Genomic DNA, 19,071 nt, shown 5'->3' on the forward strand with positions numbered 1-19,071 from the left:
CGTATCAGAGAGATTGCTTTGAAGAAAGCTCAAACAAATAAAACACAGCCTTAAGATTACTTGAATATGTTCTTTTATACCATTATAATTGTATTCAACAACTTTGATTAATAAAAAACCTGTTTAAAACTTGATTTTTTTGTATAAAAATCTTGATACGTCCCAGACTAGAACTTTCAATCTCGATGCAATCATCCATCAGTTTTGTCCCTTCAGAATGATTTCAACCTCAAGATGTTCAACGGAAATGAAAAAATGGCGATATTTAGTATTTTTGCGTTGAATAAAAAATGATGACAAAATCGGGTGAAAAAATGAGACAAAATCGGGGGTAGACAAAATCGGGGGCAGACAAAATCGGTGTGTGACAAAATCGGGTTTTCACTGTACTTATGAGCTAATGACATTGGAGTATCTCGATTGCTGTGATTAGTTTCACCTAAGATCGGCCTACTCCAACATATTTAAATCAGTTTGATTTAAATCAAATCCACCTTGATCCATTGTTATTCGATTGCGAATTGACCAAAGGAGTACAGAACCAAAACAAAGTGTTTTTGTTTAGTGCTAGTCACACGGATAAAATACTTTAAAAATTAAATTTATTTATTATTTTATCATTAATCTAACGAAATTTCATCAAAAATGCAAAAGCACTGAAAAACAGTTTTGGGCAATCGCAGCCTAATTCCGAGATGTGTAAACCAGGTAGTAGGGTGAGTAAAACAAACTAATAATCCCATCCCGGAATTGGAGTTAAGACAGTCTCGATTTTTCAGAGCAGAAGCCGTTGCCCTTGTGCCTATCCATCCGACACGGTGGAAATTGGAAGTTGGATAACAAAATCGACCCCAAGTGGGCGAGGGACACCTGTGCCGTCCGAGCTGTGATATGCTAGTGCTATTTAGTTAATGTTTGGAGTAGTTTCCACAAAATTTAAACATGTCCCTGTAGATTTTTCGAATTTTATTCCAAATTTTGAAGCAGAAAAAAACAAGCTACAATTCGAAAACGTTGATTACGGCCACCGACGGCACCACGTTGGTCCAAGCTGGGAACTTCTCTAGCAAAGCTCGGAACTCGTCGGTGTGAGTATCGTGCGATTCCCAGTACTTGGTGATGACCCCAATGTCCACAATGGAACCGGCATGTCCGTCTTGCACCTGAAAAGGAAGAAGGGTTTATAAGAATTTCGGCTGAAACCCAATTTGATTGGGGATAAACCTCAAAGTCCATCGTTATTGGCCAGCTTCGGTCCGGTAGTCCGTGGCTAATGTAAACGAAATAGCCATCCTGATTGTTGAAGCGAACCGGAGGAGCCACCGAATCCAGAAGACTCCAACGTACCAATTTTACTCCCGGTTTAGGACCCACATAGAATGCCGATTGGATGCTTCCCTCGGCAACGAAGGTAACCCGTCTAAGGTTTCCGCTCACCGTTTCCGTTCCATTGAAGGCCAACGTAAACATGTTGCTCGTCACCGGGAAGTCCTCGGTCGGTAGCCAGAATTGACTGTAAACAAGAAATTCTTAATTCTTTAATATTTTTTCAAATAAATTATTCCTTACTCGAAATGCACCTGCCGCCACATGGCATCGAACGGGAGGGCACAGAAAAAATCCGTTTTACAACTAGGCATCTGCTCCACCGGAACTAGGTCCTCGTTTTCGAAAATTTGCCGCAACGATCGGGCACCATTGATATCCTGTGCCTCGAACAGGAAGCCCTTGTCCATATCTTTGAGCAGCCCTTGCTCGTCGTGGAAGAAGCGCATGGTGTGCTGGATTTTTTTCAGAAATTCAAAAAGAGATTTTCAGATTTTGTTTATGAGCCAAATTATAAAAGATTTTTTGTAAGATAAATGTCTAATATTTCCGGAACGACGCATATTGTTTTGTGTGAACTGGTGATTATTATGTAAAATTTTACGTTGAACACAATGGCGCCATTAAATTCAAAACATTGGAACATTAGAAACACATAAAAATTTGTTCCCAATTGGGTCATACTCTTTATATGTTCTTAAAAAAACACGATTTTGCCATCTGATTACAAAATAGTGTCAAAAACTATTTCTATAAATTAAAAAAAAAACGGTCACCTACCCAACTTATAACGGTATTTGAATCCAACTTACCGTAACGAGATGCCTCTGGGTAGTGGGCTCTCCACCGGAAGCATCTCGATAGGGAAACCCAAGTGGAGTCAATAGGGCTAACGCTAAGCCAAATAGGGCCAGCCCGCACAGTTGTGCCAACACCCGATTGGGCCTCCGAACCAATCCGAACAGGGGCAACAGATAGCTTCCGGTCAGCAATACTCCTAGCACGGCGATCGTCCCAATGATGAAATCTGGATTAACGACGCTTCCGGATCGACCGGCGATGGGAGCGAACAGCTTCACGAACACCAAATAGTAGAACGAGGACCAAACGGCGGCCACGAACTGGAACGCCAGATGGACCAGGATCCAGGCGCGGGACGACCGTTGCAGCTTGAGGACGATGTTCAGGCAGACCGAGGCCAGGGAACACAGCTGGATGATCATGAAAATGTACCCGCTGCGGAAACCGGCTAGGGACAATAGAATTACCACGGCACTCCAGAAGGCATTTACTCCAATGAGCCGGGCTTGAATCGTTGCTCCGGTACTTAAGGTGGTCTGAAAAGAGCAATGAAACGTTAAGTTGTGTTTAAAATTGTTAAAGAAGTTTTTCAAGATGTCAATATAACGAGAAAGCTAGACTCCCTCCCGGACTTGTGTGGGTAACACAGATTAAGCTTACTAGCATTTGAAAAGATGCAGATAGTTTTATAACTGTTTTATTATAGTGAGAAACGCTTAGATTCTTGATTCAACGATCCGGAGCCAGCGTCTTCACTTGGTCCCAGTCAAGGTTTTGGTCGACAGTTCGAATCTCGGCGGCTAGACTACGCCAAAACGAGTTTCTGGGTCTGCCTCTCCTTCGATGTCCTTCTGGATTCCAGTCAAGTCTGCAGATCTCGTTCTCATCTCTTCGCAGTGTGTTTTTTTGTTTTTTTTTTTTTTTGTTTCGATTGTAGTCGTTTTAACATCTTTATGTCATTCGCGATTTACATCAATGATGCAGTTGGCGGACAGTCATTGAAAAACTTATCCGGTACAACTGTGATCTATGTTTGCTCTTGGGCTCGAACTCACGGAACTTTGCAGCGTGTGCCCAATCCATCTCCACTTACGTTCCCTTTGATGACACCGGCGATGTAGTTCCTCATGTGAGATTCAGGCCAGACCATCAAGCGCGGATGATATTCCGCAGGCAGCGATTCACAAATACTGGCAGTTTTCCCGTCGTCACCGCATAGGTACACCAAGTTTCGCACTCGTACAACAATACGGATTTGACGTTTGAATCGAAGATTCGGATTTCAGTTCGTAGAGAGATTTGACTTGACCGCCAGATGTTTCGGAGACTCGCAAACGCAAATGGGCATTTCTGATCCGAGTTTCGATGTTTTTCTTGGTACCACCACAGGCGTTCTCTGGCTACCAAGATATTGGAAGCACACCATTTTCGAAGAATTCCACGGCAATCCTCGGTGTGGTCTACAGTCAATCGAACCAGTCAAGATCTCATCCATTACGATGAGAAATAGCAGCCCTTATAAAATACATCCTTGTCTCACTCCAGCAGTTACCGGGGTTGGATTGGACAAGACACCGTCGTGCAAAACCTTGCACGAAAATGCCTCGTACTGTGCTCCGATGAGATGGACTAGTTTCTCTGGGACTCCTCGTCGTCTAAGAGCAGCCCGAAGTTTTCCGTGGTTCAGTCGGTCAAATGCTTTTTCGAAATCAACGAACACCAGTAGAAGAGAGTCCTGAAATTCCTTGATTTGTTCCAGTATGATTCGTAACGTTGTGATGTGGTCCACACATGACCGTTCGGATCAGAATCCAGCTTGTTGCCGTCGATTTTTTCCTGGATCCTGTTCAGGATAACTTTGCAGAGTACTTTGAGGGCTGTACAGATTAACGTTATGCTTCGCCAGTTACCGCACTCTGTCAGGTTTCATTTCTCCGGGACCTTTGCGGGGATACCCTACATCTAGTCGGCCGGGAATGTTGCAGTATCCCAGATGTCAGCGAAAAGACGGTTCAACATTTGTGCTGACAAGGCAGGGTCGGCTTTCAGCATTTCAGCAGGGATGCAATCAATCTCAGGCGCGTTGTTGGATTTCATGGCTTTGATGTCCGCTTCTATTTCATCCAGCGATGGCGCTGTCGAGTTGACGCCATTAATGCGACTTACCTACTGTTGGCGCTTCGAGCTGCGGGTTCTGTTGGCCATCGTTTGAGCTGATCTGTTCGATCGATCAATAACTGACCTGCTCGATCTTTTAGCGGCATTCTTGCATTAGTCCTTGCACCACTGAGACGGCGAGAAATGTAATAAAGTAATCGGATATCTCCACTGCATTGGCGGCGGCGCTTTCTCCCTCTTCGGCTAGGGAATTTGTCCAGGGTCTCTTGTCTCGTCTACAAGCTCGTTTAACTGCCTTTTCCAGCTCCGCATATCGTAAGCGGGAGGCTGCTTTGGCTGACCCGGTACATGCCTGCTCAATTCCGACATCCGCCTTTCTCCAATCATCGACCATCCTCCAAGTTTCATCCGACATCCATTCACTTCTTCTTCCACAAACTTTACCCAGAGAACTTTAGAAGAGAGCGATCCACCGATCACCATGCTGTTGTTGCCACATAATTCTACAAACAGCTCTACGTTTTCTCTTATCTGTCTTAGACCATACCTAACCCAGCAAACATTTTTGTAGGTATATTTCTTAACAACTTTGTTATACTTCTCATATACATTATAGAATGATCGTATGAAACTCGAAAAAACAGCATTTACCTACCAAAATGGAGGCAATATACATACATATTTTCAACTTCTGGCTAAAGCGATAATAGTATACGATTTGGATGATATACGATACCATATACATACATACTGAAAAAATGCAAGAGAGCACAAGTTTTTTCTCTCAACGCATGTGAACCGTTGCCAGCGACAATTTTTGCTGCCTCTGTCATTGGGCAATTCTTGCAAATACACCATCTGTTTTTAAGCAATCTGGTTGCACTACTGTTCGCAGAGAGAACAACGAAGCTGTTCTCTCACTTGACCCACGCGGGGAAAAAAGGAACAAAATCGTCTTCAAAATCTGCAAACATGGCGGACTTTTTATCATATCCGATTTTAACCATTTAATCCGAATTAAAGTTACGATTTTTACGACCATTTACTTTCGTTAGTTAGAATTACGATTCGCAGTAACGTTTTTTAAGACTCGAGTTATCATTTTTAATGCGATTTCATATTTGCTGGGAAGTAACTAAAAGTCACATATTTACTTCAATGAAGACTTTGAAAGTTACATATTGGCTGACAAAGATAATCAACTGCCCAATTTCCTTGAGTGAACTAAATGTACTCATTAATGAAGTTGAAAGTGGCAAAAGTGATTTATATGTACGCAGTAAGGGACTTAAGTCACATAAAGGGCACAAAAGTGCTCAAAACGGGATTTACTAAGTCACAAAAAGTGCATTGAGGTGCTTTTAAAATCACATCACCACTTCGAGTTTTAGTTTCAGTTAGAACAACATCTAGGCGTGGTCTTATGGTAGCGTGTTCGATTCTCACCACGAAGGTCGAGGTTCGATTCCCAAACCGGGAAAGTTTTTTTTCCAATAAGTAATTTGGTACTTCAGAAACCATTCTGATGCGATATATGTAGGAAATGTAGGAAAGAAGCAATTGAGCAATTTTTCTGCTGAAGCTGAATTAAAAGGCCGGAGGAAGCTGAATAGAAGATCATTAAGACTTGGTTTGGAACTTGAAATTATCAATAAGAACATAAATTTTGAGCTGCATTAAACGTACTTCATATCAATGATGGGGCTGAGTAAGCTTTTTTGTACCTGTTTTATGGGACTTTTGGTTGCTTCGGTAGTGCCCCATGATGCGCTCAAAGTCTTGATTATCGGAGCTTATTTTTGCGTTGAAATGTAGGTTACCTTCTCAGTCTGCATGCGATCAAAGCATCCACCGGGGTTGGGTACCAGATCTCCGCTTAAGTTACTCGCATTCCAGCCAACCACGGGAAGGTTGAGATACGAGTTGTGATTAAGAAGTGATAAGACCACTAGGAGGCTCATATTCGCACATTATTCACTATTCACCAGCCAATCCGAGAGAAACTGCAATAATGACATCAGTCAAATATTTTATGAACTCAGCTTGTGGACTCCGTATCGGATACTAAATTCGATTATTCACACGGCTTTTCATCCAAATGCATTGTTTGGAACGATAATCCGATCCGATAATCCGTGGCCGCATCCTTGACTTGGTTTTTATCAATGAATTCGCTGCAGAAAGTTGCAGCGTTTCGACCGCCATGGAACCATTGATAGAAGCAGATCTTCATCACCCACCGTTATTGATTGCGTCAACCTACACTGGAACCACACCGTTTGATAGCGCAACTGACACATGTTCATTGAATTTTTATAGAGCTGATTTTGCACAAATATCCCAAATATTGTTATGCACCAACTGGTCGTTCATCGAAAATGTCACTGACGTAGATCAGGCTGTGGACTTTTTTACCTCTACGTTACACGAGTCATTTCGAGATCACGTCCCATTGAAGCGTCCTCTACGTAAACCACCTTGGTCTGATGCACATTTGCGTACGCTGAAACGCAGAAGAGCTGCTGCTATAAGACGCTTGTCGCGTGATAAAAATCCATTCAATAAACGCAGGTTTGGTATTGCAAGCAATGAGTACAAACGCTACAATCGACTCCGATACTCACAACACGTTGAGCGCATGCAAATTATGTTGAAGCACAACCCGAAACGTTTTTGGTCTTTTGTCAACGAGAAGCGAAAGGAAACCGGGTTCCCATCGGAGATGTTTTTAGGCGAGCATAAATCGTCTAGTTTGGAACAGACGTGTAATCTTTTTGCTGAACATTTCGCCAGCGTTTTCAGTACTTCGCATGCCTCGTCTACTAAAATCGCAAGAGCCCTGCGGTACGTTCCTTGCAACATGCTCAATCTAACGGGAATTATTTTCTCGGAGGATGAAGTTAAAGCAGCGATATCAAAGCTAAAACCGTCTTCAGCTGTAGGACCTGATGGAATTCCGTCTAATATTTTGAAAAATTGTGTTGAGGCTATGTTGAAGCCACTGTCAGCTATCTTCAACCTGTCCATTCGCACTGGTAAATTTCCAAGTTCTTGGAAGAAGTCGTTTATGTTCCCGGTTCACAAGAAAAGTAATAAGCACGACATAACGAACTACAGGGGAATCACTTCCCTCTGTGCCTGTTCTAAGGTGATGGAAATCCTGGTGTCACAGAGACTTTTTAATGCCGCTAAGTCGTACATTTCTGTCGATCAACACGGGTTTTACCCGGGACGTTCGACGAACACAAACTTGTTGGAGTTCACTTCATTCTGCATTCGCACTATGGAAAAAGGTGGTCAAGTTGACACAGTGTATACTGATCTTAAGGCTGCCTTTGATCGTATTGACCATAGTTTGCTCCTCGCAAAACTACGACATCTCGGACTCGAAGAAGGACTCATTCTCTGGTTTGAATCGTTCTTGACGAATCGTTCTCTTACTGTCCGTCTCGGAAATGCCGAGTCCCATGTGTTCCAGAATAACTCAGGACTACCACAAGGAAGCAACATCGGACCTCTTCTATTCTGCACCTACTACAACGACATAACATACGCTCTTCCGTCGGGGTGTAGAATGTTGTATGCTGATGACCTGAAAATTTATCGGAAAATCGAAAGCTACAGCGACTGCTTAGAATTGCAGCAAATGTTGAGTAAATTTCTTAAGTGGTGTAATTTGAATTGCTTAACGGTCAGTGTGGCGAAATGTAACGTGATAAGCTTTACACGGAAAAGGAATCCTCTGACTTGGAATTACACTCTTCATGATACCGCACTTGAACGAGTTTCCGTTGTGAAGGACTTAGGTGTGCTTCTGGATTCCAAAATAACTTTTGAAAACCAATTGAATCATGTTGTAGCAAAAGCAAACAGAAATTTGGGATTTATGCTGCGAACCACCAAGGAATTCACAAATCTACGTTGCCTACGAACTCTTTATTGTGCTTTAGTGCGCTCGCACCTTGAATCAGCGGCTGTCGTCTGGTGCCCCAGCCACGATACCTGGATCAGAAGAATCGAATCCGTGCAATCGAAATTTACCCGCTCAGCACTTCGGATTTACCCCTGGCCAGTTTTGGGAGAATCTCCCACGTACCTGCAACGATGTTCCTGGTTTAAACTGGACAGCCTCGCTGACCGACGTGAATTCCTGAAGGCGGCGTTTGTTGGAAAGTTGCTGCTCGGTGCTATCGATGCACCAAACATCCTTGAAAGAATTGATTTCAACGTGGTACCTAGACAAATGAGAACGCGAGAATTTCTTCGGCTTGGTTTTCATCGAACGGTTTATGGTCAGAACGAGCCTATTCGTGCCATGTGTGCAGTATTCAATGATGTATATAGTGAATTTGATTTTAATTTGTCCAGTGATACATTTGTGAACCGCTTACGAGCTGCAATGCTAAGTTAATTTTTGTTTTGTACAGCGTTTTTAAGTTAGCTTCTATTTTGTTAATCCATTAGTGCTAGTTTTGTCTCCTGATAACTGTTATATCGTTTATGTAATCTTCTTAGATGGGTTTTTTTGCCTAGTGCTTTTCCCATCACATCCATTTAGACTTTCAGTCCGATGGATTAAATAAATAAACAAATAAACAAATAAACAAATAAACAAATAATAAAAGTACACTAAGCTTTTTTATATCAATGGTATATGTATCCCGTAGAAAAAAACGCGCAAAAAAACCGTGTCAACTACCGAAAACCGTGCACATTGCGAAAATCCCTATTAATTCACCACAGATCGGGATTTACTCCCATCATGGCCTGAAGACATTTGCACATTGTTGGCATGGGATTTGCACAATATTGGCGTTAAGCTGCTTTCCGCTATGATGCCCTCCCAGAAGAGAGGGAGGAACAAAACAAAACGAAATTTCCTTTCTCCCTATCCCATTCACAAGACAAAAAAGGAAGGAAACAACCACCGCTCATTTTGGGTGCTGCATTAAAAAACTCCAAATTTAGCAACCTCTTCTGTGTAGGAAATACAATTAGCTAAGGGCTTAGGGAATTCAAACATGAGACAGTTTTTATTGTTATTTCAGAATTTTTCCGGAACGTATCTGAGCCGGACAAACCCGATAGATTTTTATCTAAAATATTTTGGCAAAATCCAGACAATTGTTTTCGAAATTTTCATCTCAAAATCCAGACAATATCAAAACGACTCTAGATCAAAATGATCATCAAAATAAGCAAAACCAAAATCTTAAATCTAGTATCTTCTTCATTATTACCAAAAATTTTGATTTACAAAAAATCTATACCATAACATATATTATGCTGATATGAAATTTTCTTCAAAAACCCATTTTAAGTCTTAATTTGATTTAGTGTTTCTTGTTTTTTTTTTAATGCTCAACATCACATTCAAAAAGGTTTTGATAAATTACACAAGGCCACAAAATTGACATTCTTTCGAGGTGATTTTAACTAATTTGGGTGCCTCGAATATAAATATGTAATTTTTCTATCAGCTATTGCTATTGAAATAACTTATAAACATAAGTTATAATCATTAAAGAAATTCCTGCACTTAAAAAAAAAATATTTTAAAATAAAAATTTTAAATCAATTACCAACTTTCCTCAAAACTTCCAGTAATTTTGATTTTTGAGTTAGAGAAGTTTTTATTTACTTTTCCCCATTTAAGGAAATTTCAAAGAAGTTTTCAACCAAATTGAATTTTAGATAATTTAAAAGCATACAATTTGATTCAGGCCCGTGCGAAGGGCCCGTCCATGGGGGGGGGGGGGGGGGGTTTCGAAATTCAAATTTAACAAAAAAAAATAACAATACCAAAAATGAACAATAAAAAAGGAAAGGAATTTTTAACACCGTTTCTCACTCATGATTACCTCACAAACTAAAAAGTTGATATTTTTTTTCAAAATGATGTTCTTTATTCTGAACAAGAAATTTGTTTCAAAAGAATTTAAAAGTTCAAAAAAAATCTGAATTCTTAAATAAATGTAAAATCAGGTGGATAGTTTTCCATGATAAGTTGTTAGGAAAATGATAATAGTTGTTAATTTTTATTCATCTTAATTAAAATTTATTTCTTCATTTGCAACTGAAATGTTGATTGAAAAATTCCGCTGTAGTATTTTGAATTTAAATAAAAAATATTTAATCGCGATTAATAATGTGAATTTTCGATAACTGAAAATAACTTTTTTGAACTTTAAAGAATTTATTCACTGATTGATGGTTTAATTGAATTGGATAAAAAAAAAGTATATTTCTATTATTATTTAAAAGGTGCCACTGAAAGAAGTCAGAGATAAAACCTAGTTATATAAAAATCCTCCAGCTATCAAAATAAATGGCTTCAAAAGTTCATTTTTGAAGTTCAAAATAATAACTTTATGTTCAATTATACTCACATGGAAATGTTGGGAAATGGAAAATTTCATGAATGATCAATGAAAACTGATAAAAAATGAAAAATAAGGAGATTGAAACTATATTTTTCTTATAAAAAAAAAAGATTGAGGGGTTGTTGGGTTGGGTTGAGGGTTTGTTAAAATTATTATTAAAATTTAAATAGTTTGTCTAAAAAAATCGGCAAGTTAATAAAAGAATTGAAAAAAAACTGTACTATAAAATTTGGTAAATTTATTTGAAAATTTGAACAAAATATGAAAAATAAAAAGATTAGTTTTTTTTAACATTTTAGGAGGTTTCTTTTAGTAAACACGTTTCACGATAAGAATTTACGTAATTTAATTGAGGACTCAAGGCAACAGAATGTTGGTGCTTATTTTTTTTAAATGATTGATTTGGTAGATTTTAGCGTACTGAACTCGAATCTTTTATCAATTTTTTTTTCGAATACTTTTAGTTTTGGTGATAAGGAGTTTTGAAATGTATCAGTTTTAAGTAAAATCAAAAATTGATAACTGATTAACTAACAAACCTACATATATGGGAAAATCTTATGCTGATTTGTTTATCATACTTCATCCAATTAACCCTTCGTTTCATAAAGTAACAAATTTGCAACAATTAATGTATGGAAAAATGGAAAAATCGTATTTTATTTTAATTTTTTTTCTTGATGTACTCATCATTCTCAACTGTTTAAAATGATTTTTAAGGAAAAATAAAAAATCATGAAACGAAGGGTTAAGGGATTATATTATGATAAATATGATGCATGATCTAAAAAAAAGCAAAATTCAACAATTTAAAAAAATGGAAAGATATCATTACAAATATTTTTGATATTACTACAGAAAGTGTAAACAAAACTTGATTTTATTAGACACATTTGTTGAAACCTACAAAAAGATAACATGTATGCTTAAAAAATATCCAAAATTAATTTTTGTTCAAAACTTCTTAAAAATTTGATAAATGAGAAAAATTTTAAAAAAACATAAAACTTATATAACTTTTTTCGCAGAACTCAAAATTACTTGAATTCTTTAAAAATTCATTTAAAACTTTGATTTTTAAATGATATGTTTTTGGTTTGATTTATTGTATAAAAAGTGCAGAAATTTCTCAAATACTTTTTACTTATTTTCTAAAGTCATTTTAATGACAAAAGCTGATAAAAATAATGCATATTCATATTCAGGGTACCCAAATAGTCGAATCTAAATAACCTTTTTAATTCATTGCACCTCAGAAAAATGTAAATTTTGTGGCCTTGTGTAAGTTATGTAATGTGTCAAGCATTTAGAAGAACAAACGATTTATTTTAATAAAAAAATGGTTCGTTTCAAACTCTGTTCTTATTCAGTTATACTTCTTAATAAAAATCCATTCTGAAGACGAGGTAAAGTTTCTGTATGTCAAGTTTTGAGTTTCTATACAAAAGATTAATTAAATTGCAACTAAGAATCAAAGCTAGGTTCAATTCGTAAACGTCGAATATGTCGTAGATCGAAATGTTTCAAGCCAAGGGTGATTGAAGACTAAATTCCGCCGGAGGCGAGACAAATTTCTGACTCGCTTGTTAACACTTATTTTCAAATACATTTTAACCGTTACAACGGTGAAAATTTTACTTGGGAAAAATCTTCATGGGGGGCGGGGTTAAACCCCTAAACCCCACCCCCCCCCCCCCCCGTTCGCACGGCCTTGATTTGATTTAAAAATCGATTTTGTCTTTGTTTAGAATTTGATGCTTTGGGGTAACATTGATCAGGCAGTTCGGAACAAACTCAAATGATATAAAACTAACCCTGCAACTCTACCAAATTGAACACAGCACTTTCGATGGCTCAAATTAGATACTAAATTAGTAACCTTGGTCCAGTGAATTCTGAGATGTACAATGCTGAATTTCGGTGTTTCTGGGTTTAGATTTCTTCGAGGTTCAAAATAAAAACAACATCGCGGTCCTTAATGTGTTAAGGCCGAACAACAATTAAAATCGAAAAATGGACAATGATTCTGCATAAATTAAGGGGCTAAATTTGATAGGGTTTCTAGCCTTTTGGCCTAGACTGGCTTACTCTTTGAAAATGTCCCTATTTTTTAAATATCAAAAATTTTCCTCAAAATACAACAAAAATTACATCAAAACTTTGCATTTACTAAGGAAAAAAGTTGAACTCTCACATAAATCAACCTGCTGCTTCTAAACGCTTTGATTTCATCAGGGAAGATTCGTTTGCGAGCCTTCGAAAAATATTCATTTCAAGATTTAGGAATTACATTTTTACTCACATTTGAAATTTTCAAAAACAAACCAAGTTTTTCCCAATTTGAAACTCAACGTATAGGTTTTATATCTTAGAAAAAAGTTTTTAGATATTTCAACATTAGACTTAGTTATTGATTATTATGTGAAAAAATTCCATGTTGATCAGAGTTACCCCGGTGATCAATTTTACCACGTTCTACGGTACCTCAGTATGTTGCTATTAAGTGCCGGTCAAAATAAGGATAAAGTAAGGAAAAAATACTGAAAATTTATGATTGTACAAGTCGGAACAAGATATCTTTTTTTTTTTTAAAAAAAGTGTACATAAAATTTGAAGTATCTAAAGAATGGTTCAGAATAACTTGAAGTTTCGTGACGTGAATTCAGTCCACTACCCTGTTCTGTTTAAACTGAGTGATTTCACGTCGTAACTTCAAAGAGGGCATAACATTGTTCGTTGTTATTCAATCGAAAAGCTACGCTTACAAATTGATGGTAACATAAACAACTTAAATTTTTTAAGTGACCAAATTATATTCATTTTGAATTTTTTTTTCAGTTCAGATTAGTTTTTAATCTGTGTTTCAGAAATATTTTTTCCAAATCTGAAAACTAGACTGTTTAGAATTTATGTTGAAGCAAATTTCTAGCTCAGGAAAAGGAACATCATTCTAAAAAAAATTATCAATGACTTACCGGAAATAGCATTGATTCGAAACTTGCATTATGATTTGTTTTGAATAGTTTTGGTTTATTTTATCACTAGAATTTTGAATTTTTTGAGTTTGTGTGATAATTATGAGTTAGAAAATCAATTAGACATCAATATCAATCAGTTAGACATCCATTTCATTATTTATTGTGCATTTTTTGGTATTTCTATTGCTCTATGGCTAAATTAGAGTTTCGAAAACCTCCTCCTCCATGACCTGTCCATGGAGGCACGGATCAATTTGAGTTTTCTGTTGACTTTGTCAAAAATTTAAAGCTATCCGTGTTTTTATTCCGCCAACATTGCTTTTCAAAATCCTTGCACCTCGATTGATTTCGTTTTACTTGGTTTGATTAGTTCCTAATCCTATCCTATTCCTTATCGACCTAATTTATAATTTCCCTTCAGTGTTTTCTTCAGCAACAAAATATGCTATTTAGCTATCCCAAAATGTCTGTTGGAACTAAAATTGTTACAATTCTGGAGACTTGGTGTAATTTAAACCTCAAATAAAAATACCTTATTGTAAATACGATTGTCAAATTTTCACCAAGACTGTCCCCACGAGTTGTAAGAACCATCTCAATATCTCAGGTGCTGTTCTGGTGCACTCTTAGACAGTGCATCCTGTTCTCAACATGTTATATTATTGTTATTGCTAGACACTGTAAACATCTGTTTCAGATCATATGTCTTAGATCGAAATGCCGTCCCAACTTCAAAAATTTCTAAGTGTTTTTCATATTTTCCCTTTGACACCATCATGCTAAAATAGGCTTGCCAGATACTTAAAAAAAAAGCGGGACATTTCACGACAAAAAAGCGGGACACAGCCGAAAAAAGTGGGACGTTTAATTAACTTAAAAAAGCTTCATTGTATTGTCAAATTTAAACGTATACCATCAGCCAAAGTTGTTCATAAATAGAAAGTACATTAAAGTTTTTCTTACATGACTTCCATTTACAAGTTTTTTTGCAATAACAACGGTTATTTTCCACGGTTCTCGCAAATCAACATGTTATGTGAGAAAATTATTTTATGTTCTAGATTTAAACAGCGGATTTGATATCGCGTATAAAAAACTTTGTGTGTTAACAAATTAATGTCATATTCGTTTTAAAAATTTAAAAACTTAAGAAAGCTTCCATCATTTTATTCATTAGACTATTGAGTCGAATATTTAAGGTAAAGTATGGTAACTGAAATTCTGTCGAAAAATTAAGATCTAAAAATCAGTTGGAAAAAACTTATTTTCTTCATACCTAAGTTATTTATATTGCTTTGTTTGAACGTGCTCCAAAAACGCTTAACTGAATCAGAATCTTACTGTAACTTTAGTATTATTTATTAGTATTTTAGTTTATTCATGTAAACTCTGAAAAATTGATGGTTATTTTGAAAAAAGGTGTATTTGATTTTTTTTATGTTGTGTTGCTTATTTTGAGAAAAAAAGACGTATTGGGAGGATTTTTTGTGTTGAACCAATGAATTGAAATTTGATTTTTTCCAGTGTAAGTCAGTGAACTTGGTAAAAGTTTTCCTTTAAAAAAGCAGGACATTTTGAGGAAAAAGCAGGACGGCGGGACATTCATCAAAAAAGCAGGACATGTCCCGCTTTTGATGGACGAATGGCAACCCTATGCTTAAACGAAAATCTGTGTAAAACCAGACCGAAGTGTACAATTTCTCCAATAAATGCAATCCTTTTCATGTTCTAAAGCAGTCGATACGTCACAAACGAACAACTCACCTTTTTATTGGCGAAAATCACGTCCAGTAGCATTTGTACAACGCAGTGACAGATAAGGGCGGGGGCACCGTACATGGGCAGCACAAGCCAAAGATTGCTGTACCAGGCCATGCGGCCGTCCAGTATTTCCATCTGCCGGGCCAGAATCGAATTGGTAGCCAAGCCCAGCAGTGCACCGGCTAGGGTGGCCCCAAATCCACGGAAAGCCGCCACGCGTATGGAAGCGCGACGACCCGATAACCCCCGATAAGGTATCAACACGGCCAGTACAGCCACCAATGCATTGATAAAATGTCCGGTGCGGGAGGAATAACTGATGAAGACTAATCCTAAGAAATCGTAAAACACTCGGGGTGCCGGTGGGCTTTGTGGATTTTCCGAAAGGTGATTAGAGTTTACGATTTCGAGGGTTAGCGCTAGGACGTTGTCCCCGGTTCTTTGGAGCACCGGTAAGGAAAGATATTCGAGGGAGTCGTACCGGGTGTGGTATCGATATCCGTTCAGAAAGTGGGCCAGATCGATGCCCGAAATTTTACCGTAATCTCGGAAGATACGAAAGTCGGTATCCGATGGGATGAGTCCAGTTCGGAAAAGTTCCTCGGCCATGGCTTGAGCGAATGGATGCCTTACGCTTTTGGCATACGCGTCAACTAACCATGGGCTGTTGGGTCCGCTTTGAAATAGAATTTCTTTCCCGGCCGATCCCGCAGATTCTAGATTGAGAAAGGCTTTGATCTGACTGGCCCAAGGATGCTTGGTAATGAAACCATGAGATGCTTGTAGCAAGGTTTCTTCCGCTCCGTTGAACAAAAATACGACCGAATACAGGTTCTTCTGGGGGGACCGGGACATAACCCGGAGTATCTCCAACATAACCGAACAACTGGCAACGTCATCACTTGCTCCCGGACTTCCCGGCACCGTATCGTAGTGGCAATTTAGCAGCAAAGATTCCTCCCTTTCACCTTCCAGTTTGACTACAATGTTTTGCACGTTCCGATACATAGTTGTCATGGAGGTACCATAAAAAGTAAAATTGAACACCCCGGTTACGATCTGGTTCTCTACCACAACTTTTTGATCCGGATGACACGTAGCTCGAATTTCTTCAATCCGACGATTGAAGATATCCACTGCCAATGCTTCATTTTCCTTGGACCCGACCACTCTCGGACCAAGATCGCTGAAAGCTTTCAGATCCTGCCAAGCTCTTTCAGCTATGAATATCCCATCAAACCGTTCCAAATCGGCAACCGTGCGAGCCTCCGGAAGATGTGTCAGGAAGTAGTTGGTCACTGAACCGGCACCCAAAACAAGTGCCAACACCAGCCAGCTCCAATGTGCCTCAACGCGATGCACATTGCCCGAATCACTGTCAACTTTGAAACGCTCCGTTTTAGACACCGGCCGTTTGTTTTTCACCATTCTGCCAAATGCCTCCGAATCGCGTCAATTATGAACACAAACTGATTACCGAGTTCAGGCGATTTTGATTCGGCTTCCAATCAAAAACACAGTGGGCTCATGTTACTGGCGAAAAAAAATTAAAATTTCAAAATAAAATCATTCTTTCTTTTTAAAAATTAGGTAGCTCCGGTTAATTACTTTAGATTGATCATTTAGTTTCATAAATGTTGATACTTTTCCCCTGACCATTGTGGCCAACGATGATGTGGCATGGTGTTTCCCATGCTTATCTTGTTCCCATTATCGGACAGACTTATTAACTACAAACGTGCTCAGACAACGGACAGCGTTTGACTACGAAAGTTCTAACAACTCAACAGGTAACTGACGAGCGCCCGTACTCTCTTACCCATCGGGGTTCGAGCTAATCAAACTTGGTTGTGCTTATATTTTTTTTGTGCAATGTTTATTTTCAAATTAACTTTTTTATTTGGACCATTCTTAAAATACCTTCTAACCTGACTCCGTATGCCGATTATTCATTTTCGTCCTGCCAGGAATTTTGATTATGGGTACGGACTGAGGCATCAACCCAACGTTGACTAAACGCTGTGGTTTTTGTTCCTGTTTTCTCTCATACATTTTAGTAGATTTTTTAGGCTTATCATTGAGATAAAACATATTTATTCAGTACTAGCTGACCCGGTGTGCATTGCTACACCGGGTGCTACAAATACCTTTCTATGCCATATTTGTTTCCATTTGTTGGCTTCGAATTGAGAACTTATGCTCACAAAATTGTATTGCGCTCACCTCCCTCCTCCTATGTACCTACTCATTGAAAGGAGGATGGTGTGTCCAGGGTGGCCACAGAACCGGGAAAACCGGGAAAAAACCGGGAATTGAAAATCGAACCGGGAAAACCGGGAATTTAGACCCAAAACCGGGAAAAATTGACAAAAGGAAACTGAAACTCAGTTTTGGTTTCAAGATCAAGGATTCAACCCAAAATTCAAAATTCAGAATTATAATTTAAATTTCCAATACTCTGATCGCTCTTCAATCGAAATTGAAAAATAAATCACAAATTTTACCGAAACCCACAGTTTAAAACTGCCTCGAAGAACAAGATGAGAAACTCAAAAAGTCTCCTATTATTTGTTGTCAAGTATCGCACATCATGATTCATTAAAAAAACTATCAATCATGTAAAAACAAACGAATCAAAGTTAAATTTTTGTTTTAAATTTGGAAATTTTCAAAAGATGCTAATATTTTAATTTCCGAGTGATAATGTTCAATTCGAGAGTTTAACACAAGACAATCTTCTTTACGCACGGCACGGGGTTTTTTGTAGGTTAGTAATAATAAATTTGACATTGCTGAGTTAAAAAGGAATCGGTCATAATTTATCCAAAAATTTAGAATTACACTTTTTAAAGCTTGGATATGTTGAGATTCCTTTGAAAATTTGCAAAAATTGTGACAAAAATTGAAATAAAATAATTATATTAAATTTTAGTAACACTGTTCAGAATTTTCACGAGCTTTTTCGTGAGGGTTTGTTTAAGTCGGTAGAAGACACAAATTAAATTCTTTAAAAATGTTAAAATGATTCAACATTGCATGGCACTTCACTTAAAATATCTATTTATGTTTCGAGTAAAGTATTTAACAAAATAACAAAATATTGCGATAAAATAGATTATTTTTACTATTTTCTTTTCGGTGGTACAGGGCTAGCTGGTCTGCTTCTTCGTTCCCTAGGATACCGCAGTGGCCTGGAACCCAGAATAAAAATACTCTGTTCCGTATGGCCAGGTTTCTTAGTGCAACAATACACTCCCATACTAGCTTGGAGTAACATGTGAAGGTACTTAGTGCTCGAAGAGCGGCCTGACTATCAGAGAATATATAGATACTTGTGTACCTGTATCCTCTTTTCAAACAGGCTAAAGTGCACTCTAAAATTGCTTGAACTTCTGCTTGAAATACTGTTGGCCAGTTTCCCATAGGAATTGAGATCCTGAGTCTAGGTCCGAACACCCCTGCCCCAGTTCTATTATCCATTTTAGACCCATCAGTAAAGAATTTTATTGATCCGGAAGGAACCGCAGGTCCACCTGACTCCCACACGTCCCTATTATTGATAGTTACATTGTATGGTATGTCTAGGTTGAAAACGTGTTCCATCCAGTCATCGTTCTTCACAATAAGTGAGTTTATTTTAAATATCTTTAGGATTTTAAGGTGTCCTGTAAGATCCCCCTCATAGAGAGTTTTGTTTTTGGAGA

The 19,071-nt window shown here is 38.0% G+C and overlaps 2 protein-coding genes across 2 annotated transcripts in view; one reads left to right on the plus strand and one right to left on the minus strand.

Moving 5' to 3' along the window:
* Window positions 1-19,071, plus strand: part of LOC129740625 (protein RUFY3) — a 114,712-nt gene that overhangs the window by 15,031 nt on the left and 80,610 nt on the right. The window lies entirely within an intron of this gene.
* Window positions 999-16,822, minus strand: LOC129740624 (endoplasmic reticulum metallopeptidase 1-like). Its single transcript, XM_055732353.1, has 5 exons — window positions 15,371-16,822; window positions 2,139-2,663; window positions 1,570-1,781; window positions 1,225-1,513; window positions 999-1,163 (listed from the first exon to the last, which is right to left on the minus strand). The coding sequence occupies exons 1-5, from the start codon at window positions 16,793-16,795 to the stop codon at window positions 999-1,001; spliced, it is 2,616 nt and encodes an 871-aa protein (XP_055588328.1). The 5' UTR covers window positions 16,796-16,822.

The sequence above is a fragment of the Uranotaenia lowii genome, chromosome 1, assembly GCF_029784155.1.
Source record: "Uranotaenia lowii strain MFRU-FL chromosome 1, ASM2978415v1, whole genome shotgun sequence".
Classification (NCBI taxonomy): Eukaryota; Metazoa; Arthropoda; class Insecta; order Diptera; family Culicidae; genus Uranotaenia; species Uranotaenia lowii.

Excerpts from the sequence above, each read along its gene's own strand:
- LOC129740624 (XM_055732353.1), bottom strand. The coding sequence starts at position 16,795 with ATGGTGAAAAACAAACGGCCGGTGTCTAAAACGGAGCGTTTCAAAGTT. Across the intron at positions 1,782-2,138 it reads CCCAGAGGCATCTCGTTACG|CACACCATGCGCTTCTTCCA; the intron begins GTAAGTTGGATT and ends AAAAAAATCCAG. Across the intron at positions 1,164-1,224 it reads CAATAACGATGGACTTTGAG|GTGCAAGACGGACATGCCGG; the intron begins GTTTATCCCCAA and ends CTTCCTTTTCAG.